The 24,284-nt window shown below is 42.0% G+C and overlaps 1 protein-coding gene across 1 annotated transcript in view; it reads left to right on the top strand.

Annotated features, from left to right (window-relative positions):
• Positions 1–24,284, top strand: part of rhbdl1 (rhomboid, veinlet-like 1 (Drosophila)) — a 49,586-nt gene that overhangs the window by 10,457 nt on the left and 14,845 nt on the right. The window contains exons 2-4 of the mRNA XM_017700787.2: positions 8,369–8,527; positions 17,173–17,397; positions 17,530–17,678. Of these exons, the coding sequence (XP_017556276.1) occupies positions 8,369–8,527; positions 17,173–17,397; positions 17,530–17,678 (533 nt within the window). The remainder of the gene's footprint in view (positions 1–8,368; positions 8,528–17,172; positions 17,398–17,529; positions 17,679–24,284) is intronic.

The following is a 24,284-nucleotide window of genomic DNA, read 5'->3' as shown; positions in this document are numbered from 1 at the left end:
CCCATTCTTAATCCATAGGGTTTAATATGTCGGCCCACCCTTTGCAGCTACAACAGATTCATCTCTTCTGGGAAGGCTTTCCACAAGACTTAGGAGTGTGTTTATGGGAATTTTTGACCATTCTTCCAGAAGCACATTTGTGAGGTTGGACACTGATGTCAGACGAGAAGGCCTGGCTCGCAGTCTTGGTTCTAATTTATCCCAAAGGTGCTCTGTCGGGTTGAGTTCAGGACTCTGTGCAGGACAGTCAAGTTCTTCCACACCAAACTCCCTCATCCATGTCTTTATGGATCTTGTTTTGTGCACTGGTGCGCAGCCATGTTGGAACAAGAAGGGGCCATCCTCAAACTGTTCCCACAAGGTTGGGAGCATGAAATTGTCCAAAATCTCTTGGTGCTGAAGCATTAAGAATTCCCTTCACTGGAACTAAGGGGCCGAGCCCAACTCCTGAAGAACAACCCCTCACCATAATCCCCCTCCACCAAACTTTACACTTGGCACAATGCAGTCAGTCAAGTACCGTTCTCCTGGCAACTGCCAAACCCAGAGTCATCCGTCAGATTACCAGATGGAGAAGCATGATTCGTCACTCCAGAGAACACGTCTTCACTGCTCTAGAGTCCAGTGGCAGCGCTTTGTATTGCATTGCGCTTGGTAACGTAAGGCTTGGATGCAGCTGCTCGGCCACGGAAACCCATTCCATGAAGCTCTCTATGCTGTTCTTGAGCTAATCTGAAGACCACGTGAAGTTTGGAGGTCTAGTGATTGATTCTGCAGAAAGCTGGCAACCTCTGCTCACTGTGCACCTCAGCATCCGCTGACCCCACTCTGTCATTTCATGTGGCCTACCACTTCGTAGCGGAGTTACTGTTATTCCCAGTCCCTGTGGAATATTTAGTAATGAGGAAATTTCATGACTGGACTTGCACAGGTGGCGTCCTATCACGGTACCATGCTGGAATTCACTGAGCTCCTGAGAGCGACCCATTCTTTCAGTAATGTTTGTAGAAGCAGTCTGCATGCCTAGGTGCTTGGTTTTATACACCTGTGGCCATAGAAGTGATTGGAACATATGATTTCAATAATTTGGATGGGAGAGTGAATACTTTTGGCAATATAGTGTATGTCACTGACCATTACAAGCGGTGGCCTGAACCAGTGTGTTTCAGTCAGGGAGAAGACAGCAGCAGCTGTATGTCATGGCTCTATATGAGTCATTGTAAAACTGCTACAAGGAAAATTATGTGTTAATATAATTACAAACTTCAAATCAAACACTGATTGTCTTTCACAAGTTTCAAAGAAGTTTACAAAAAAGATACACAGAAGCAGTGGGATCATTCTGACTTGTATATTCTCTGAATACTATTTATTTATACATTTTCTTTTGTTAATTGTGTTATTATTGTACAATTAAACCAGAGGTTCATATGTAATTCTAATACAGTAATTCTGTCAGTTTTATATTCAGCTCAGGATAGGTATCGGGTAACAAGATAGCCATTAGCTACTGTGCTAACTTGACTCATCTGATGAGGCTCTTCTGTGGGTTAAGTAATCTATTTTTGCTGTTATAATGACATGTATTGCTGTTACATGCAGTAAGATTTTCAGCTTTCTAACAGTAACATTAGCTGTCGTCTTTCTTTCTGCATCTAATCAGGGAAGTCTCCAAAAATCCACCTCAAAGCAGTGGAAGTTATTACTACATCAGAAACATTCTCCTGATCTTTAAACGGGGAAAAAACCCTCTTTAAAGAGCGTGGCACCACTTTAGGATGCAAGTAAGCACATTTTCCACAGACATAGTGATGGTTAAAGTGCATGTTTTGGCCACAGTGTTGGTTTAAAATAATTTTGCAGTGTAGCCTAACCATCAAATGTGTGGCCCGTTTGGTTTTGTTTTGCTTCTGCCAAAGTCTTGGTTCCACAATTTCTTAGATTTTCAAAGATCTGGTAACATGTCATTATAGAACTGAATGTACCTGAGGTTCCAATGAATTGGGCTGCATTGCGTTGGCTGTTAACCTAGTGCTATTAGGTCCAAAATGCAAGGCTGAAAGCGCTCAGGTCTTGTCTCCTGTTTAGTGCTGCTGGAGGATATTGGAGTGTATCTAACAGAGCTTTTAGCAAAAATGGCTATGATGATCCAGAATGCTCTGCTAAAAAAATGACTGCTAATCCAGAATACTGTGCCATCACTCCCACATTGTGTTAATACTCCCACTAGTGAAGTCTTCTCATGTTGCGCCACTGATACTCTGGTGTTACTCTCTTGATAATCACACTCCTGATGCATGTTGATTTTCTTTCTGCCATGCTCTGGAGGGAACACCCTCAGCCATACGGAGCGTATCTGCTGCAGCCATGGAAACTGCGCAAATCGTTTTTGGGCCTTTTTAACAGCCTACCGGCCTGCCAGAACAAAAGCAGTATTCATACTGGGAGAGATCAGACGGTCAGGCGCATCCGCAAGCCTGCTGTGATATGTCTGATCTTGGAAGTCAGTGCCATCTGATATGTCTTTGTGTCATTGGTTTGATGTTAGCTAGTGTTTCTTGTAGGTATTAGCTTTTGATTGTAGTATTTTAGCGCCTGCTAGCCCACATACACACACATGCATGTTTATTCCTGTCTTTGTGGTGTATCTCAGTGTTATTCTGTACAAATAACAGCTGTTGTGCTACAACTTATTGTTAGGAACCAAAAGATTAACTTTGTCTTCTTTTAGTTTTTATAATAGGACCTGCAGCTTAAGAAGTATAAATATATTTCTTAGTGGAGAGCAGCCAGATGTTCCCACAACATCAGAATGTTCATGTTTTCCATCATCCTGAGGATATTTGCTTCCCACAAAGAGCTAAATGCACACACACACACACAAGCAGGCTGAGCCTAAGATGAGTGTCAGGAGGAAATGGAGGTTAAAAGAGTTATCATTCTCTCCTTGCTTGTTCTGGCAGGAAACTGCTCTCTGCACCCTATCACTGTTTTTATCTCTCTCTCTCTTTCTCTCTCTCTCTCTCCCTCTCTCTCCCCCCATCAGTGTGTCTTTAATTACTCTCTATGAATTATTTTCTCATTCTCTCCTTTTTGTCCACCCAGTCTGTTGCTTTTTAAATCTCTTTTGTTCTTTTATTTTTTTAACCTTTTTTTCCTTCTCCATCTCTCTGAGTGACACATCGGTAGTCCGTAACCTGTAACCATGGCGACACCGCAGCATGTCTGGGTTGAATCACTTCAGTAACTGCTCCTCTCTTCCTCCTTTATCCCTCTCTCCACCCGTCTGGCCCACTCACTCACTCCCTCACCTATCCCCTCTAGTCATTCTGACCGGCTGTGGTTCTGCTCTCTTCTTCAGCCTCACTTTTTCACTTATTCATCCACACACACATTCTCACTGTGAACATCATGGTGAATATTTCTCTTCCTTTTTCCCCCTTTTTTAGCTTTTACTCACTTTTCATCTTCAGGGTGACAAAAATTACACACATACGGGCGCACACACACACACACACACACACACACACACACACACACAGATGATTAAGTAAAAATAATTGCTCACTCTCTCTGCTTGCTTTTTTCTAGAAAGGATTCAGGCATTTAGTCAGTTACTCACCCAGATTATGTCTCTCATACTGTAATCTCCAATAGGGCTTGGTTACTGTGTGTGTGTGTTTTTGTGTGTGTGTGTGTGTGTATGTATGTCTGTGTTTTCATAATTTAATAAAAATGTTGAATTGTATATACACATACATACAGGGTTATTGCAGTTAATTGTAAATGAGCATAAAGTTTATGTAATTTTACAAATGCTCAATATGAACCTCCTCCAGCTGAACAGACAACATCAACGCACTAGTCAAATTCATCCCATACTCAATTGAATATGTCACTGTACTCACAGCTCTTTCAATGTGATTTTGGAGATCGTCCAGTATTGTGGAACCAAGAACGAACGCTCTGAGCTGTTGGAGGTTCACGGCCAATGAAAATCACATTGATCAATTATGACAGTCACTCTTCTTGAAGTGTAGAATGCAAAACACTGCTCAGGGGTCTCCATCTCCTCACAGACTGAAGGGAGCCATCTCCTGTGACTTTCAGAAACTCTGTGACCTGGTCTTTCAATTGGTATGTTCTCATAGACTCCTAGTTATTCCTAATACCAATATTACTGCTATTAATATTAGTAATATAATCACTTGTAGGTAGTTTGAGCAGAGGAGGATGGGTCCCCACTGGTGAGCCTGGTTCCTCTCAAGGTTTCTTCCTCAGTTCTGAGGGAGTTTTTCCTTGCCACTGTTGCCCCTGGCTTGCCCACCAGGGGGTTTCTGTACATTCTTACAGTCCTGTTGAAACTTTGTCTTTTCCGAAATTCTGTAAAGCTGCTTTGTGACAACATCCGTTGTAAAAAGCGCTATACAAATAAATTTGATTTGATTTGATTTGATATGTGATTGGTTCTTAGGCGCCTCACGGTTGTAAAAATATGGTGCTTTGAAATTGGATGAATCTTTTTGAATAACCTTGTATTTATTACATCTGATGCATCATATTACATACAGGTAATTACACGTATTAATAAATGTTTGGGGACTGAAGATACAACCTGGCCTTTGTCATATATTCATATATTTCAGTGTTCATAGTGCTGCTACATTTCTGAACCTAATGCTTTAAACACTCAGCAGAGATGACACTATAGTCTCTCAAAACCACCCGATGTGTTTTTAACACTGCAGATACTCGCTGCTTATTATTTCATCATTTTGTCTGCAGAAAAAAAAATCCTAAAAGGTCTTTGAAGTTCTCTCCCTCTCTCTCTCTTCTCTGTCTCTCTGTCTCTCTCATAAATAAATAGTTGTAAATGTGGAATGCAGTGAAGTAGATTTAATGGAATTAAAACTCTGCTTGTGCTCAATTAAACAGTTTTAAATTTTTACACACAGACACACACACAGACACAGAAAATCACAGCCACTTATTTCATGGAGTGTAGTATATTTCTTTTTGAAAATTTCTAAATATAATTAACCAAGGTCATCAGTAACTCGCATCACACCAGTTGTTTTGTTTTGTTTGTTGGAGACTGAGCCAGAGTTTATTATCTGTACATGTAAGGGATGCAAATTTTGACAAATTGTTTTGACTCATAACTGTCTTTAGTTGGCCGTTCATTTTTAAAGCCAAGCTGGCCTGTTTTTACCTTATCAGTTCATGTCCTTGGTCATGTTGAGTGCCATCCTTTTTCTCAACTCTTTCATAAGACAGAATTATTGTTTTATATAATCTGAAAACACTATCTGGCATTTGGTTCATCACAGTGTTCCAGCAGCCCGGAAAAAATTCTACCAACCAATGATATGGAGCATATTTTGCCTCCCCCTTCCACTAGAGATGGACCGATCCATGATTTTGGGGCCATTATTGATCGCCTTTCAGCGTGATAACGCGACCCCAATCGAGGGCGAGGCTGGACTGTTAAGGCTTATTCACACCAAGAATGTTTTTTTGGATGAAGAAAACAGATATGATTATGTTGTAGTGGGACCTTCACACTCCACTGTGCTTTTCTGTCTAAACACTCTGACAACTTTTATTCTTTTAAGCATTGCAATTAAATGGTGCATAGACTGGGTACATCCTATTTTACAGGAAAGACAAAAACACCCACTGCCTAGTACAGGAGCTAGTCCACAATGAGTTCTGCAGGTTTTTCTTCATTGAGGGGATTTGAGGCTCTTTTACTGTTCATTGCTCCTCTCATTATAATGGACAGAATAAGCTCCAGTTAAATACATTCAATGTAACGTACACACTGTCATTTATAGTCTTTCAGCTCTTATCTGCCATATAATGTCTTTAACCTCCACATTTTTTAGTCAGCGTTAGCTTGTATAAGCTTTTGTTTTACATCACTGATTAGCTTTCAGGATCAGCTAAGTTAAAGAAGTCAGGCAATCGGCGATTGCATATTTGGGCTAAAAATCTGCTGATTCCAATATATTTCATTCCAACTGATCACTCCATCTTTAGCCCCCACCACCCTGACCAAACATCAAGTGAGCACACCCATCTTCATGTAAGCTAAAGGCTGTACATACATGTATGTTGGCAAACTCCTTTTTTCATTTTTTGGACTGATTGTAAAAATGTACTTCAGATATTTGACAATTTTAGAAAACAGTACAAATACTTTCTCCTGAGCTGTGAGGCTGAGAGGCTGAGCGGGGGTCAGCTGATGCAGTCAGTCTCTTGCTCACGTGTTAGGTAGTTAACAGTAACCTGACTTCTGTTTCTCTTGCTTTTGCTATAAAAAAAAAGACATTGTAATCGAGCTTGCAACAAATAATAAATGTTTACAAACTTTGTAGTCTTTATTTTTTGACAAAATCAGTTTTTTTCCCTTTGGTTTTTCTGAATATCAAAATGTTAAAAAATTCTCATTCTGGATGGCCAGTTTTTTACTCTCCAGTAAAATCCTGAAGAATAAATCATGTCCTACCCACAACTATTTCCCATCTGAATCTCCTGTTTCACTCAGAAATGCGTCATGTTAAGGAAGAACAGCACATTCTGATATCCCGTTCACGATGACTTTAAGCTAGCCTAGACTCAAGACCTGACTCATCAATATATCAGCGCCAGCCAACATGGGACCCTCTGAATACCATGTGCTGTTTTGCACACTGCATATATTAATCAAATATTTTAATTAAAACTTTATTTTATAACGTTAGTAAAACATAACATTAAATAAATATAATGTAACCTTGCCTTCCGTCTAATGACAGCTGGGATAGGCTCCAGCAACCCCACGCAACCCTGAGGGAAAAGTGGCTTAGAAAGTGCGTGCGTGTGTGTGTGTGTGTGTGTGTGTGCGCGCGTGTGTGTGTGTGTGGACCTAAAATAAACTGAATATAAACCAAACAACGTACATCCGTTTTTTTTATTAGATGAAAACAAAGTAATAACATTCCCATCTGCCCTCTGAGGATGTTTGAATTAGATCCTCAACCAGCAGCAAACAGATTTTATTTAACATGTAGAGAAAAGACTGTTTATCCTATTCGAAGGCTTTGTTCAGTCATGATAGAAAATTATTAATACAAATACCATAACAAAGAAAATTAATACCATAAATGGAGGCATCACACATCACTTGGAGAACAGTTCCTGTGTCCATTGTACCTCAAGACTGAAACAAGGCCAAATGCCTAAATGATGTCAAGACTAAGACAGTTAATATACACTCTCAAGACTGCACTTGATACTGAAGCTGGACGTGAGTAGTACAACACTACACATCCGTGTCACTGCTAGGTCATGAGTGGTCTCAAAAAGATCCACCAAAGAGCACTCTGTGGTCAGAAACTGACCACTGATGAAGGACTAGAGGATGACTAACATAATCTGCGCATCAATAGATGAGCTACAGTGTCGAACTGTATGCCATCAAGGTGGAGCTACAAGGCAAGAGTTTCTCATAAAGTGGCTTGGAGAATGTTTTATGGATGGTGCATGATTTGCACGGGTATCAGTCCCATCAGTTTTATTCCCCATAAAGAGGCCTGTCACAACTATTACATAATTGCCTGGACACAATTATGTAAACTGACCACAATTAGTTTTTGTTATCTTTTATGAATGCACATAAATATATTTATATTATATAAGGCTATAAGCTGTCCAAGGAATGTGCAACAACAACTGCTACCTCACCTGTCTATTGTCTATTGACTGTTTTAGAATATATAATTTTATAGTCCTTTTTCTTTAGTTAAGATTTGATACCTTTTTTCCTTAAATCTGCACTTTATATATTTTAGCCTTATGTGTAGATATTTTAGCCTTATGTTTAAATTGTTTTGTATGTAGGAAGTGCCGTTGGATTGCTGCTCAATTTCGTTGTACACTGTGCAATGGCAAACGCATCTTAAATAAAAGAAAGCAGAAAAAACACTGCGATGTAGTGGTTTTTACAGACACAGCACAAGTTCTAATTTCTGTCTGGTGCTGTAACACCTTAAGAGGGCAACATTGAGTAATGTTTGTTTATTGGAGCTTGAGGTCTGGTGTCAGCTGGAAGCTTCTGAGTATCAACAGCTAGAAAGCAGATAGCTAATCAGCTAAATTGGCCACTTTTGTACTTTAGTATCTGAAAAACAGTAAACAAAAAGACAGCTTGTTCACTGCACTTATGTACGTGATAATTAATCATCAGTCTCGCTGTGAACTGCTACAAACCAGTCTGTCTGTTTACAGGGTGGACTTGCAGTGGATCCAGGTGTTGCTTTGATGGCTGGAATAATATGGAGGCCACTCACTCTGTCTCTGTCGCTCTCTCTCTTTGTGTGTGTAGCTGGACCCTGAGCAGACTGGTTTCATTGCGGTGGAGAACTTCACCAGTCTGGCCGAGCAGCATGAGCTGCAGCTGGACCCCTCAAAGCTGGACTTGCTGCTGGCCCTTGTCCAGAGTGACCAGCACGGCCAAGTCTGCTACCAGGAGCTCATCGAGCTGGTGAGACGCATAATCACACATACATACACAAGTGCAAGATGCTGCTTTCGCGGTCACACATACAGTGGTATGCAAATGTTTGGTTTTCTAAACAAAAATAAGTTAACACATCCTCCACAGAGAACTTCTACGCATTTTAATACACAACTACTGTTTATTTGCGGACTGTTGACAAAAAAACACAAATTTTTATTTGTTTTATTTATGTTTTTTTTTTTTTAAGTTTTATTTTTTTTCCCAATGTTAAACTCAGCAAAAAAGTATAAATACTTCACTCAAATATGCAGAAAAGGATTACATTTAAGTTTGTTCCCTCAAAAGAATGTGTTACTTTATTTTCACTTAGAAAATCAAAAGAGCATGTAATTTCACTGGAGATGTTCACACTTATGCTTATACACATTCAGTCCCTGCTAAGAAAGCAAATCAGTAATTCGTACATATGCATTAACAAAAGGTACCAGTTGGGAATTTATGTGTGGGACCCTTGCCTCAACTCTTAGTGGAAACTGTCACAAAATTATTTAGTATGCAGCAAGCTGTGAATATAAATATGTACAGCATGACTGCATACTGCTGTCAAAGGAAATCTCTATAATGATGTGTTTTTCATTAGTATATGACAGATACTTTGACCAAGCCAAAAGAAGGGCAGCCTAAGGAGTGTCCTAAGCATAGTTAGCAGACACTATACGTCACCTTCATTTACAACTCTTATACATACACTATATTTCCAAAAGTATTCACTCACCCATCTAAATCATTGAATTTAGATGTTCCAATCACTTCCTTGGCCACAGGTCTATAAAACCAAGCACATAGGCATTCAGACTGCTACTACAAACATTTGTGAAAGAATGGGTCGCTCTTAGGAGCTCAGTGAATTCCAGCATGGTACCGTGATAGGATGCCACCTGTGCAACAAGTCCAGTCGTGAAATTTCCTCACAACTAAATATTCCACAGTCAACTGTCAGTGGTATTATAACAAAGTGGAAGTGGTTGGAAACGACAGCAACTCAGCCACGAACTGGTAAGCCACGTAAAATGACGGGCAGAGAGCGAGGTCAGCGGATGTTGAGGCGTCTAGTGAGCAGAGGTCGCCAACTTTCTACAGAGTCATCCACCACAGACCTCCAAACTTCACGTGGCTTTCAGATTAGCTCAAGAACAATGTCGAGAGCTTCATGGAATGAGTTTCCAAGGCCGAGCAGCTGCATCCAATATGCAATGCAAAGCCTTCAGTGCAGTGGTGTAAAGTGCTGCCACTGGACTCTAGAGCAGTGGAGACGTGTGCTCTGGAGTTACGAATCACGCTTCTCCATCTGACAATCCAATGGATGACTCTGGATTTGGCAGTTGCCAGGAGAACGGTACTTGTCTGACTGCATTGTGCCAAGTGTAAAGTATGGTGGAGGGGGGATTATGGTGAGGGGTTGTTTTTCACGAGTTGGGCTTGGCCCCTTGAAAGGAGCTCTTAATGCTTTAGCAGACCAAGAGATTTTGGACAATTTTATGCTCCCAACTTTGTGGGAACAGTTTGGGGATGGCCGCTTCCTGTTCCAAAGCAAAGTCCATAAAGACATGCATGAGTGAGTTTGGTGTGGAAGAACTTAACTGGCCTGCACAGTCCTGACCTCAACCCGAAAGAACACATTTGGGATGAATTAGAGCAGAGACTGCGAGCCAGGCCTTCTCGTCCAACATCAGTCTGACCTCACAAATGTGCTTCTGGAAGAATGGTAAAAAATTCCCATAAACACACTCCTAACCCTTGTGGAACACTTTCCCAGAAGAGTTGAAGCTGTTATAGCTGCAAAGGGTGGGCCCACATCATATGAAACCTTATGGATTAAGAATGGGGTGTCAATAAAGTTCATATGCGTGTGAAGCCAGACGAGCGAATACTTTTGGCAGTATAGTGTATATACATATGCAGTGATCAAGAGAATATATCAACATATCAACAGTCTAGATGGTCCTGGATCAGCTCATTTGCATGTAGTTTATCAAGGATGAGAGAGCAGAGAGAGGATGTACATGAGCAGTGTGATGTGTCAGTTATGTATATATATATTGTCGTCTCTTGCCTCATTACAGTTCAGTATGACACGTTATGCCTGATGTAACATAGCAAAATAAACAAATGGCAAATCTTGGGATGACATCATTGGTCACATATATGCTGCTTAAAATTTCTGCAACCCCAGCCTAAAACACCTTGCCACGTCCCTGGACTAATATATGTAAATAAGCTCTACTCTGATTGGACAATCAAAATTGTGACCTGTATTTGTGATGCAGATGTACAGTCATATTCCAACATGAAATAAGGGTAATGCGACCTCTACAAAGAACAAACTGAATTATGGCATTGTCCTACAGATTTTAATGCAGTTTTTTTTTATTTGCTGAGTTTAACATATAGGAAACATGCCATGTTTGCACAGGCTACATTTTATGATGTATTTTTAAATATTTTCCAATAATTCAGCCAATACACAGTAACTTATTAAAATGTGCAGAAGTGTGTTCATTGTAGAGGATGTGTTCACTTATTTGCACTTAGAAAATCAACAAAACATCATTTGACCCAAACTTTTGCATATGACTGTGTGTAAATGTGTTGATTTCTATGACAACACAAAAACAGTGATTTCTAAAGTGGCTATTTTTGGCAACTTGGTTTCTATATGTGGCCTGTATGGACTGGACATTTTGGAATATTAACAGTATTAACATACTACATCAAACAAAAAAAATGAGGAAAGTTCAGTTTTTCTTAATATGGGTTTTTAATGAACATTTATTGAATGAAGCGTTTCAGTTAAGAGTCTTTCTGTAAGCCTAAAAATGACCAAAAAAAAACAGTTGAATCTTTCTGGGCCCAAGTCTTTTTGGGCTCCTTGGAGTCATGATTATGCCCCCCCCCCATTTCCTTTTATGGCACCCTTGGCACACACACATACATGCACACAGTCATGTAGACACATGCGTAAATACACACCACACACATCACAAACATACAGTGAGCACGGAGTCATACAGTGAGTCACAAACACTGTATGCAGATGCACGCATACATACTCTCTCTGTCTCTTTCTGCCTCTCTGGAACCGAGGGTGTTTAAATGTTTTTGTTCTGGTACAGAGCATTCAATCAGTTTTGCCTGAGGCTGGTATTACACGCGCACACACACACACACACACACACACACACACACACTTTGCTGCCTTTCCTGGCAGTATATCAGTGCACTGAAGGGTTCAAGTCACCATAATGATTTAAACATGAAGTGCATTTATTTTGGGGGGAATGAAGAGAAGAAAGAGAGTCAGAGGGAGAAGAGGAGGGGTGAACTTTCATTTTAAAGGGATTTGGATGAAATGTTGAGCAAATCTGGGTCAGTGAGGAGAGGGAGACAAGGAGGAGGGATATGTAGAGAGAGAGTGAGGGAAAGAGAGGTAAAAAAATGTGAATACATTTTTAATCTTTCACTTGGATTTTATCATCTGTTGGTATTTGGGGATCTTGGTGCATCTAAAGGTGAGGGTCTTTGCAGGGGCTGCTTGTGTCTGTTTTATAGATATTTAAAGAGAGCTCATCTCCTCTTCCTTTTTAGCTAATATATGCAGAGCTGTATGACACTGCTTGCTTATCACAGCTTGCCAGCCACACACACACACACGGAGTACAGTAGGCATACACACACACACACACACACACACACACACACACACACACACACACACACACTGAGTGTAAATGTGTATATCTGTTTGTAAGAGCAAGTGTTTAAGCAACTTTTAGAATAGTCACTATTTGGCGCAACCTTTTAAGCATCATTAGTTCACAAGCTTGGGAATGCTAGCCATAGCCAGGAGTCCAAGAGAGTATAATAGGCCTCACTGTCTTTAGGTGGGTAGAATAGTTCTCCCTCTCTTCTACCCATCATCTAGCACAGTGCTGGACAACATGCAGGGGGTCTGTTAGCTGATGTAATGGAATTGGCAAGTAACTTTCTCCTCTGAGTGTGTTGAAGCAGTTTGGAAGAAGAAGAAAGCGACAGCTTTCCTTATATATCTCGAAGGAAGCACATACTAAGCCTTCACCCTTCCAAGTGTTTGAATCATGTGATTGAGGGGGAACTACTAGCGAGTGAAACTGGCAGTGACTAAGGGCTGCAGAAGTTAGCTAAGTTAGTTCGCCTTGAAGCGTATTGTGTTGTCCATGACTAGGAATGGCAAACTAGGCAGTCGCCAAGTGCAGACCTTGAGCAAGTTCAGCAAAGAGCCTGTGCCCTTCGCTAAAACTTGCTCCTAAATGCAGATTGACCAGTCGTAGCTTAGCAGCATGTAACTACACAAGCACAGGCAAACTCTCAAAGCTTTACTCAGTGCAGCAGTTTATAAGCTGGATAACCAGGATACTGATATTACAAGAGTTTGGAGAAGAGATTGCAGAAGATTAGCCATTTCCTAAACTGAAGACAAAAATGGTTCTATATAGCACCAAAAAAGGTTCTGCTATTGTTATGATGTCAAGCTTGAACCAATAGAAGAACCCTTTTTGATGCTACATAGAACCGTTTTCTAAAAGGTTTTGTGCCGAACCATATACAATTCATCATTAATCCAAAGAACCATTTCACCATGCAAAGAACCATCCATCCATCCATCCATCCATCCATCCATCCATCCATCATCTTCCGCTTCTCCGGGGTTCGGGTCGCGGGGGCAGCATCCTGAGCAATGAAGCCCAGACCTCCCTTTCCCCAGCCACTTCCACTAGCTCCCTGGGAGGGATTCCGAGGTGCTCCCAGGCCAGCTGGGCGATATAGTCACGCCAGCGTGTCCTGGGTCTTCCCCGGGGTCTCCTCCCCGGTGGACTTGCCTGTGACACCTCCCAAGGGAGGCGTCCAGGAGGCATCCTAACAAGATGCCCGAACCACCTCAACTGGCTCCTCTCGACGTGAAGAAGCAGCGGCTCTACTCCGAGTCCCTCCCGGATGACCGAACTTCTCACCCTATCTCTAAGGGAGAGTCCAGCCACCCTGCGGAGGAAACTCATTTCAGCTGCTTGTATTCGCGATCTCGTTCTTTCGGTCATTACCCAAAACTCATGACCATAGGTGAGGGTGGGAACGTAGATCGACCAGTAAATCGAGAGCCTTGCCTTATGGCTCAGCTCTTTCTTTACCACAACAGACCGGTAAAGAGCCCGCATCACTGCTGACCCAGCACCAATCCGCCTGTCAATCTCCCGCTCCCTTGTACCATCACTCGTGAACGAGACCCCGAGATACTTAAACTCCTCCACTTGAGGCAAGAGCTCATCCCCGACCCAGAGAGGGCTCTCCACCCTTTCCCGCGTGAGAACCATGGCCTCGGATTTGGAGGTACTGATCCTCATCCCGGCCGCTTCACACTCGGCTGCAAACCGATCCAGTGAAAGCTGAAGTTCACGGCCTGATGTCCCCAATAGGACCACATCATCTGCAAACAGCAGCGATGTGACCCTGAGGTCACCAAACCGGACACCCTCCATCCCCTGACTGCGCCTAGAAATTCTATCCATAAAAATTATGAATAGAATCGGTGACAAAGGGCAGCCCTGACGGAGTCCAACTCTCACTGGAAAAAGTCTGACTTACTGCCGGCCATGCGAACCAAGCTCCTGCTTTGTTTGTACAGGGCCTGAATGGCTCGTAGCAAAGAGCCATGTACCCCGTACTCCCGAAGCACCTCCCACAGAATACCCCGGGGAACACAGTCGAATGCCTTCTCCAAATCCACAAAGCACATGTGGACTGGTTGGGCAAACTCCCATGAACCCTCAAGAATCCTGGAGAGGGTAAAGAGTTGGTCCAGTGTTCCACGACCAGGGCGGAACCCGCACTGCTCCTCCTGAATCCGAGGTTCGACTTTAAGCCGGACTCTCTTCTCCAGTACCCTTGCATAGACCTTACCAGGGAGGCTGAGGAGTGTGATTCCCCTGTAGTTGGAACACACCCTCCGGTCCCCCTTTTTAAAAAGAGGCACCACCACCCCAGTCTGCCAATCAAGTGGCACCACCCCCGATGTCCACGCAATGTTGAAAAGGCGTGTCAGCCAAGACAGCCCCACAACATCCAGAGCCTTGAGGAACTCGGGACGGATCTCATCCACCCCTGCAGCCCTGCCGCCAAGGAGCTTTTTAACTACCTTAGCGACTTCGGCCTCAGTAATGGACAAGCCTATTCCCGTGTCCCCAGACTCTGCCTCCTCACTGGAGAACGTGTTGGTGGGATTGAGAAGGTCCTCAAAGTATTCCTTCCACCGCCCAATGACGTCTTCAGTCGAAGTCAGCAGCACACCATCTCCACTATATACAGTGCTAGTGGCACACTGCTTTCCCCTTCTGAGTCGCCTGACGGTTTGCCAGAATCTTTTCGGAGCCGACTTAAAGTCACTTTCCAAGGCCTCACCGAACTCTTCCCACACCCGGGTTTTTGCCTTGGCAACGACTGAAGCCACAGATCGCTTGGCCTGTCGATACCTGCCAGCTGCCTCTGGTGTCCTACAGGCCAACCATGTCCGGTAGGACTCCTTCTTCAGCTTGACGGCATCTCTCACCTGGGGTGTCCACCACCGGGTTCGAGGATTACCGCCCCTACAGGCACCAACTACCTTGCGACCACAGCTACAGTCAGCCGCTTCAACAATGGAGGAGCGGAACATGGCCCATTCTGAGTCAATGTCCCCCACCTCCCCCGATATCTGGTCAAAGTTCTGACGGAGGTGTGAGTTGAAGATCAATCTGACAGGTTCTTCTGCTAGACGTTCCCAGCAAACCCTCACTATACGTTTGGGTTTGCCTGGTCTGACTGGCATCTTCCCCCACCACCTGATCCAACTCACCACCAGGTGGAGATCAGTTGACAGCTCAGCTCCTCTCTTTACCCGAGTGTCCAGTACACATGGCCGCAAGTCCGCTGACACGACTACAAAGTCAATCATTGAACTGCGGCCTAGGGTGTACTGGTGCCATGTGCACTTATGGACATCCTTGTGTTCAAACATGGTGTTCGTGATGGACAAACTGTGGTTTGCACAGAAGTCCAAAAACTGAACACCACTCGGGTTCAGATCGGAGAGGCCATTCCTCCCAATCACACCCCTCCAGGTCTTACTGTCGTTGCCCACGTGAGCGTTGAAGTCCCCCAGTAGGACAATCGAGTCTCCAGGAGGAGCACTTTCAAGCACCCCTTCCAAGGACTCTATGAAGGCTGGGTATTCTGAACTGCTGTTCGGTGCATAAGCACAGACAACAGTCAGGACCCGTTCCCCAACCCGAAGGCGTAGGGAAGCTACCCTCTCGTCCACCGGGGAAAACCCCAACATACAGGCGCCGAGTCGAGGGGCTATGAGAAAGCCCACACCTGCCAGCCGCCTCTCACCATGGGCAACTCCAGAAAAGAAAAAAGTCCAGCCCCTCTCAAGGAGATTGGACCCAGAGCCCAAGCTGTGTGTTGAGGTGAGCCCGACTATATCTAGCCGGTATCTCTCGACCTCGCGCACCAACTCAGGCTCCTTCCCCGCCAGTGAGGTAACGTTCCAAGTTCCAAACGTCAGTTTCAGCAACCGAGGATCAGAACGCCAAGGCCCACGCCTTCGGACACTGCCCGATCCACAATGCACCGCACCCCTACTACTGCCCCTCCCATCGGTGGTGGGTCGCAATTAAGCATGTAATGGTTCTCTGTAGAACTCGTGGTTCTAAATCGAACCAGTGCCTTTACTAACGAACCTTTGAAGAACAATCTTTTTTAAGAGTGTACTCCTAAATAAATCTCAGCTTCTTGGTCAGATAAATCTAATATATATGTTGATAAATCAACATAAATCTTGGTCAGTAGCGGTGACAGCAGCCTGTGATAGTTTGCCTAGAAAGTGTTTATCACATTAAATGCATGTACTGCTATATGTCCATAGCAAAGAGTCAGTTCAGGTGAACAGTGAGAGGGGTTATCTAGCTAACAGCTTTGCTATGTAGTACTTAATTTGGAACCAGGTTATTGCCCTTGTATTGTGTTGTTTTCTGCTTAATTTGGGCGCATGGATGGAACATTGGCTTTTATGTGTTGTTGCTATTGCTCATGGCTTGCAGATCTGCTGGAGGTGGAATTATCTTTCATCTATGGTGCGCCAGCCCTACAAATGACTATGTTAGCGACAGTTTGAAGATATATGGTGGCTGCTAGCCTTTGCTTTCCCAGCTTTGTAGGGGGAGACCTAACTAGTGCATGGAACTGGCAGTTACTTGGGGAAAAAACTGGGCAAATACAGTAAATAGACTACAAAAAGAGTCCCATAAACTTCAAATCCCAGCATACACTGCTCTGTTACACTGAGGAATCATTGTTCTAACAAGAACTGGGCAAAAATAATCTGCACCAGATTTAGAATAAGCTCTGTGTGTGTGAGAGAGACAGTCATCTATTCTTTGCCTATAAAACTCAGAGAACATAGAGACCTTTTGATCTAAATGGAGTTGGAATCGATTACTCCACCAATATTACAGTGCAGTCAACAGGTCCCCTTGCTCCTTCTCTTTCTTACCCTTTCTTTCTCCCTCTCTTTCTCCCCCTCTCTCTCTCTTTCTCAGCTAAGCAGCAAGCGCTCCAGCAGTTTCCGCCGTGCCATTGCCAATGGGCGTCGCACACTGCAGCGAGAGATCCTATTGGACGAAACAGGCCTGGGCGTGTACAAACGCTTTGTGCGATACGTGGCATACGAGATTCTGCCCTGCGAGACAGACAGACGCTGGTACTTCCATCAGAGCAGGCTCTGCCCACCGCCAGTCTTCATGGCCATCATCACCATTGTGCAGGTGCACCACACACATGCACTCACCAGCACGTCTAGCTTCATGGCCTCTTCCTCTCACACATCTTGAAAAGTACTGGTGTTTGTCTGTGTTTAATGTTGAATAATTGTGGGTGTGTTTGGGTGTGTGTGTCAGATTGTGGTGTTTATGTGTTATGGAGTAAGGCTCAACAAGTGGGTTCTGCAGACATATCAGCCAGACTTCATGAAGAGCCCACTGGTGTATCACCCAGGTCATCGAGCCCAAGTCTGGAGATTCTTCAGCTACATGTTTATGCATGTTGGGTAAGTAGAGCTCACACATGCGCACAAACTAGAAAAGCACTGAAGGGGTACACAATAAATCCAGCGGCAAACTGTGACTGTTCAGGCTTGGCCTTCTGTTCCGGCCAAATATGTCAAAACTCAATAATGCTCATTTCTACTAGTGCCCCTATAGGATTTCTCATAGTATGTTTATGATGGTGCACGGAAATATTTTTCCCATTTTAAATTAAAGTAATGGTTTGGAGAAAAATCTACTGTTTTTACTTAAATTTTCATTTGCCCCTGATGTAGTTGATGAGCCAAGAAATATATGATGTCTAAATTTTGCTTCTTTACTTCAGCACTGAATCTGTGAAACTAACATTCATAACAAACAACAGAATTCAATAGTGATCCAAATCTTTTCCATAAATGCATGCCCAAAACTTCTCTCAACCTGTTCACATTGTATCCAGTTCTTCATTAACATTGCACTGCCTGTGCCTGAACGCTGCAGTCAGACATTTTAGACTTTGGTGTCTGAACCTTGTAAAAACAGTCCATGTGTTTTATGTGAAGAAATAAAATAATATATTTTACCTAACAGTTTTACAGTGACTCTTTTGGTCTTTTGACATAGAGCTTCCACCACTGTCAGCAATAACTAACAACTAACTGAAACCTGGTTATTTTGGTAGTTACTCAGTGTGTAAGGCCTTCAGTTCAGCTCCTGAAGTCCTGACAAATGAGAGAGCTCACTTCAGCACAATCCAGCAAACTAATAATTTTAGTCAGGTTGTAATAATTATATAATAAACGTGGAATTATTTGTACTGCAGGCTAATCTCTAATTATATCAAATGGAAAGATTCACTATGATGTTCTAATGTAGGCTACTGCTAGATGTACTGGAATCACAGTGTAGCAATATGCAGTCATGCAAAAGGCACTCCTGGTAAGATTTCATGTTTTAGTGAATTTCTAAGTGAAAAGAAGTGAACATCTGTGCACAGAACACACATCTGCACATTTTAATATACAGTTATTGTTTGTTTGCTGAATTTAACATACAGTACTGTGTGAAAGTTTTAGGCATCTAAGAAAAATTTTAAACAATTTACCTCAGCAGTGATATATATATATATATGAAATCATTATTACTTAATATGCTATACATTTTGTTTATTCAAATATTAGCACTTTTCTCAGCAAATAAAGACATACTACACAAATAAATAGATTTTGAAAATGTGCCTTGGGTGCCTAAGACTTTCGCACAGTACTGTATTGAGGGAAAAAGAAAACATTGATTGTCCTGATTGTCCAAATGTACATTATATATACTGTGTAAAAGAGTGGTCAAATTTTGCATACGATTAATCACAATATGCAGCAGAACAACTCATCACTCTCCATTTACACTCACAGATTTTGGCCTAAACTTTTTAGGCATCCAAGAAAAACAACTTACTTCAGCAGTGATTTTATATATATATATATATATATATATATATATATATATATATATATATATATATATATATATAATTTATTTATTTATTTTTTGAAGGGAACTCATAATAACATGTCCAACTTTATCTGATTTCTTCACTGAACTTTTGATTCAAATGTGTGGAGCAGTGTCAGTGTTAACGAACTGCACATGCTGGGATTAGACACATTTTAAGTCTTGCACCCCATGTGTTGATTCTGCTGTACCCCCTTCAGATTCAGCTCAATATAAGTATATTGGTGTACTGCCTTGTGAAACAAACACTGTCAAAAAAGAAGCTTGGCAAAATTGTGGGACTAAAGCCTTAGTGATCAGTCCAAGGGTGACCAAGACCAAGCAGATAGATGTGATGCAAGTAGGTCAGAAGTGGGTCTCATAGTATATCAGCAGTTGAACTGTTGAAGCAATGGTTAAGTTTTTCAATTTGGGCCAAAATTCCACTTTAACTCCTTTACTGATCTGATTAGATCAGTCAGATCAATAAAGAGCTGTTCTGTTTAACAGCTGGGGCCAGAACATTCTTGGGGTTTCATTTTAGTAGTTGTGATACTTCCATTCTTTATGTGATTTCTTTGCCGATGTTCATTAGTCCAATCTCTATAGTTTGTTTGTCAGATTTGCTGAAGCTGTTGCTTTGCTTTGCAGTGAAATGTTAGCAGTCATAAAGAGAGCAATCTTTCACGGATCTTAATGCAGTCACGGAGCCCTGCATATAGCCATCTGAAAGGAAACATGCAAAAATTGCATTTAGAATGGCATCCCAGGATTCTCTGAAGCCTGGAGTGCAATAAAATATGACCTAAAGAATGTGGAAACTTTGTGGAATGAGTTGCCCAAGATGAGCACTGTTGAGTTTCCTCATATCAATTTAGACAAGGTCACAAGTTGAAAATACATAAAATATTAGAAAAATTTAACTCAGACAGTTTTTACAAGTGCAGAGTTGCTTCACCACTGACGATGCCATCCTTCACCAGGGGTTCATGAGAGTGCTGCCGGCTGTGCTGTAGTTGAGTAGAGGAGAAATCAAGCAATGTTAGGGCATTTGAGGGCATCTGCTAGGCAATGTAGTTAGGTTTTCTTCCAGAATGAGGTGCTGCTTCATGGTCTCATGTGCCTTAAAAGCTTGCAGGGCTGGCTTAGTGTGCTCTGTAGAATAGCATGTTTTATTTCCCCTCTCAATCAGGTATTCCTTTGAAAGGGGAGAGACCTATAAGAGAAGATTGGCTATGATTAGTATTGAGATTAAATCAGAAAAAAGATTAAATGAGAAGGAAATAAAGCCTGCAGGTTCTATTGCCCTGTGCTTCAATTGAGTTCTGGCAGTGCACCTGGCAGTGTCTCTAGTTGCAGAAGGTAACGTGTGATGTGAGTTTGGTTACGAGATGATGTAGTTACAACATGTGGAACTGAGTAAGAAATGGTTTAGCTATCACTTTTGGGACAGTTGGGTTCGTTAGTGCTTCTGAGATTAATTTAAAAGAGTTAACAGATGATTTCATTTTTGGATTGGGTTAGGAGATGGCTTAGCACCTTTTAGATTGGGTTTTGAGGTTTAGCTAGCACTTTTAGATTGGGTTATGAAAAAAAGGTTTAGCTAAGATGTTTTGGTGAAATGCAGGGATGATTATTTAGCACTTGAATTGGGTTAAGAAATGGTTTATTTGCACTTTTGGTATTGGGTTAAGACAGTCCTTCCAGGCCAAATTGCTGCGGATATTAGCACTTACTCCCATCTATCGCTCTGAATTCAGTTCACAAAGGCCTTGGTAAGTACCTGATAAGCTGAATCAGATGTGTTTAATAAGGCAGCGTGCTGATGTCTGCAGTACTTTGGCCTTTGAGGACTGGTGCTTGACACGTGGGTTAAGAGATGGTTGTTTAGCACATTTGGATTGGGTTAAAAGAATCTGAGATGGCTTAGTTTGCGCTTTAGGTTTGGGTTAAGAACTGTTTTAGATATCACTTTTTGGATTGGGTTTAGAGACGGCTTATCTAGGACTCAGAAGCTTTAGTGGTTAGCACTTTTGAGAATGTGTTAGGAGAAGGTTTATCTGGAGCTTTTGTATTGTGTTTAGAGACAGTTTAGTTAGCACTCAGGGTTCCCACACATCCTAAAAACCTGGAAATTTATAGACTCGTTTTCCAATCATGTAAAGCACCTGGAAATATTCGTGAAATATTGGTGAAGTAATGTATAGCGGTGCTTTTATGCTGCCAGTGTTTCATAATTTAGCATGTTCTTTTTCATATATTTTAGCATATTTTATCTAATTTTCCCTAAAAAGAGTGGGCACCTTGGCACTTTTGGGATTTGGTTAAGAGATGTCAGATTATTTTGTCAGATTAACATGTTTAGCTTATGTTGAGAGATGGTTTAATTAGGACTTATGAACTGGGTTAAGACATGTTTTACTTAGCACTTTTAGATTGTGTTAAGAGAATACGTAGATGCTCCATTTGAATTGGGTTAAGAGATGTTTGAGATTAAATGTTACACAAAATTTTCTACTGATGGGGATTCCCCTACAACAAAGACAGGGAACTGAGCACAGTTAGGCTGCTCTAACACACCTACTAAATCTGATGATTAAGTGATGAGTTGAAACAGATGAGTTTGAGCAGGACAAGAGTTCCTCGCCACTGTTTACAAATTGATGAAATGTTTTGGGTTAAAACAGCTAAAACACTTAGTATCCATTTGCAGAAGCACAAGCTTAGCACCTGGCCCCAGCCAAGGCCATGTTAGCGAGAATGACTGTACTGAAGCAAAAGCACCCAGACATGCTGCAAGTGTTCTGCTTGTCCATATGTTCAAGTGTGGTGCGAAGTATGCGAGAGAGCGAGAGAGAGAGAAATAAAGAAGAGAGAGAGGTGGCATCATCCACAGATCTGTTCTTGCAAAACAGCAGGGGGTTCAGTGGAATAAGGCCCAGTGCTTTTGATATGAGGCATCATCGCTAGTCTGTGTGAGCATGCCACAGCCACATAAGTCAGCTCCACTGGGCCAGAGTCTCTTCGACAGAGTGGAGGATTTTGTTGGCAGCAGCAACAGCAGACAGAGGCGGCATGAGGTTAAAGACGTCTGCGTGCGCTGACAACGCTGTCAGGCCGCGAGCGTGTTGGGATGCCATTCTGACAGAGCTGGCTGCTTTGTTGGGCGTCCGCTTTCTAACCAGCACTGCTCTTACACTAGCTCCTGTGGTTCACTGGAAGCTTTGATGGCTGCCTGTGTTTGAGCTGAAAAGGAGCTTGGCTCCTCATCGTAGCGAGATGTCAGGAATGATGCCACTGCCGTGTGTTTTCATTCACAAATCATTCTTTACTTTGTAGCAGGAAATTACCGTCAAAGATTAAAAAACTAAAATGGGTAAAGGATGACGTGATGACAGTTTAATTAGGATAAAAAAATGGAGAAAAATATGGAATTCAAATTTTTTTTAGTTTGTAACAAGTGAATTTGGCATCTTCCTTCTTCTTGGTTAATGAACTGATGAGGCTGTTATGCCACAACTCTCTGCATTAGTTGCTGCTTTGAACCTCTCATTTTGTAAATGTCTCATAGCTGTGCACATTATTGTGGCAGTGTTTAATGCAGAAATCTTCACTTTATATGTAGCTTTAGTACCTTCGCTATGATTATGGCAATTTCCGCCAGCACTTTCAATGTTTTGAAATAGCATATTAGAATATATAATAAAAGAATATATAGAATATATAACAGAATATTATAGCAGTATTGGGGAGTAGTGAATTAGATTAAATTAAACTAGTGGTATAACTACATTTTGCAGTAGTTTGCTGGTAGTTCAGCTACATTCATATTTGCATAGTAATTTAAGTGGTTAAATTGCTTTTTTTGCCATTTTTTGTGTAGTTAACCTCTGAGACTACAAACAATTTGAGTCATAAAAAGAGGGGAAGTTTTTTGATTTTCATTATTAATAGCTTCTCTACAGTAATTGAACCACCTTTAATCAGCCCCGCCCTTTTTTCTTTCATCTTGACCGCAGAAACTTCATAAATGTCAACGGCAATGTCCCTGTCGTGCGGCATTTAACTAAATAGCTTTAGTTAAACTAACTAGATTTTTCCCTAGGGTAGCTGTAGTTCCACGTCTTCTAGTGTGAAGTATTTGATAGCTTGCAAAGCTATGCTTTCAAAGTACCTTCCCCAACACTAATTTTAAGATTAAATGACCCTCATTAGTCCCACAACAGTGAAATTTCATCTCTGCAATTTAACCCATGAGTGAACACACACTAGAGGGCAATGAACACACTTGCCCGCAGCAGTGGGCAGCCCTATACACAGCTCCCGGGGAGTAGTTGGGGGTTAGGTGCCTTGCTCAAGGGTACTTCAGTCACGCACTGTTGACCCAGGGGATAAACCAGCGACCTTCCGGTCACAAGGCTGGTTTGCAAACCTCCAGCCCACGACTGCCACGACTTATTGGACTAGTATGTCAGTAAAGCTGCCAAGCTGTTCATCCTAGACCGAGTTGAACAAAATCTTTTAATTCATGTACACTCGATTTAACACTTGTAAAACTCAATTTATCAAACACTTCATACGCATATAGTCAAACTATATGTGAGTGCGTTCATGAGATCCTGCAGGTTTCCTTTATTCAGTGATTTTTACAGTGTCTTCAGTGCCCCAAATGAGTTTTCAGACTGCTTAATGCAGCTTTATTATGACGTGTGGGCGGCCTGTGTTATCATTCAAAATGCAAACTAATTTCTGAGCAAATTCTCAGAGAATGTACATTTTAATCACATTACAATCTTATAATCGTGACAACTCTATTCTAAATATCTCATTAAAATTATTCTTATTAAGTGCCATCAAGTCCGTTCCAGCTACTGGCACCCAAATGGACAGTGTTTCTCCGTATTATGCTGTCTTCTGTTTGGTTCTTAAGACTTTCTAATGTTCATGCTATCTCTGATTGTATCTGTCCGTCTTGTTGCTAGCTGTTTTCTTCCTCTTTTACCTTGAGGTGTTCCAAGCACAATTGTCTTTTGCAGTGAATTTGTTCTTCTCATAATATGTTCAAAATAAGATGGCTTCAGTTGAGTTATCTGGGCATAAGGCTTGATGTGTAAACTGTAGAGATGGCATCAGAGAGA

Source organism: Pygocentrus nattereri, chromosome 3 (assembly GCF_015220715.1).
Source record: "Pygocentrus nattereri isolate fPygNat1 chromosome 3, fPygNat1.pri, whole genome shotgun sequence".
NCBI classification, from domain to species: Eukaryota; Metazoa; Chordata; class Actinopteri; order Characiformes; family Serrasalmidae; genus Pygocentrus; species Pygocentrus nattereri.
Note: the sequence above shows the minus strand (reverse complement) of the source record. Positions and strands in the feature narration are given on the sequence as shown.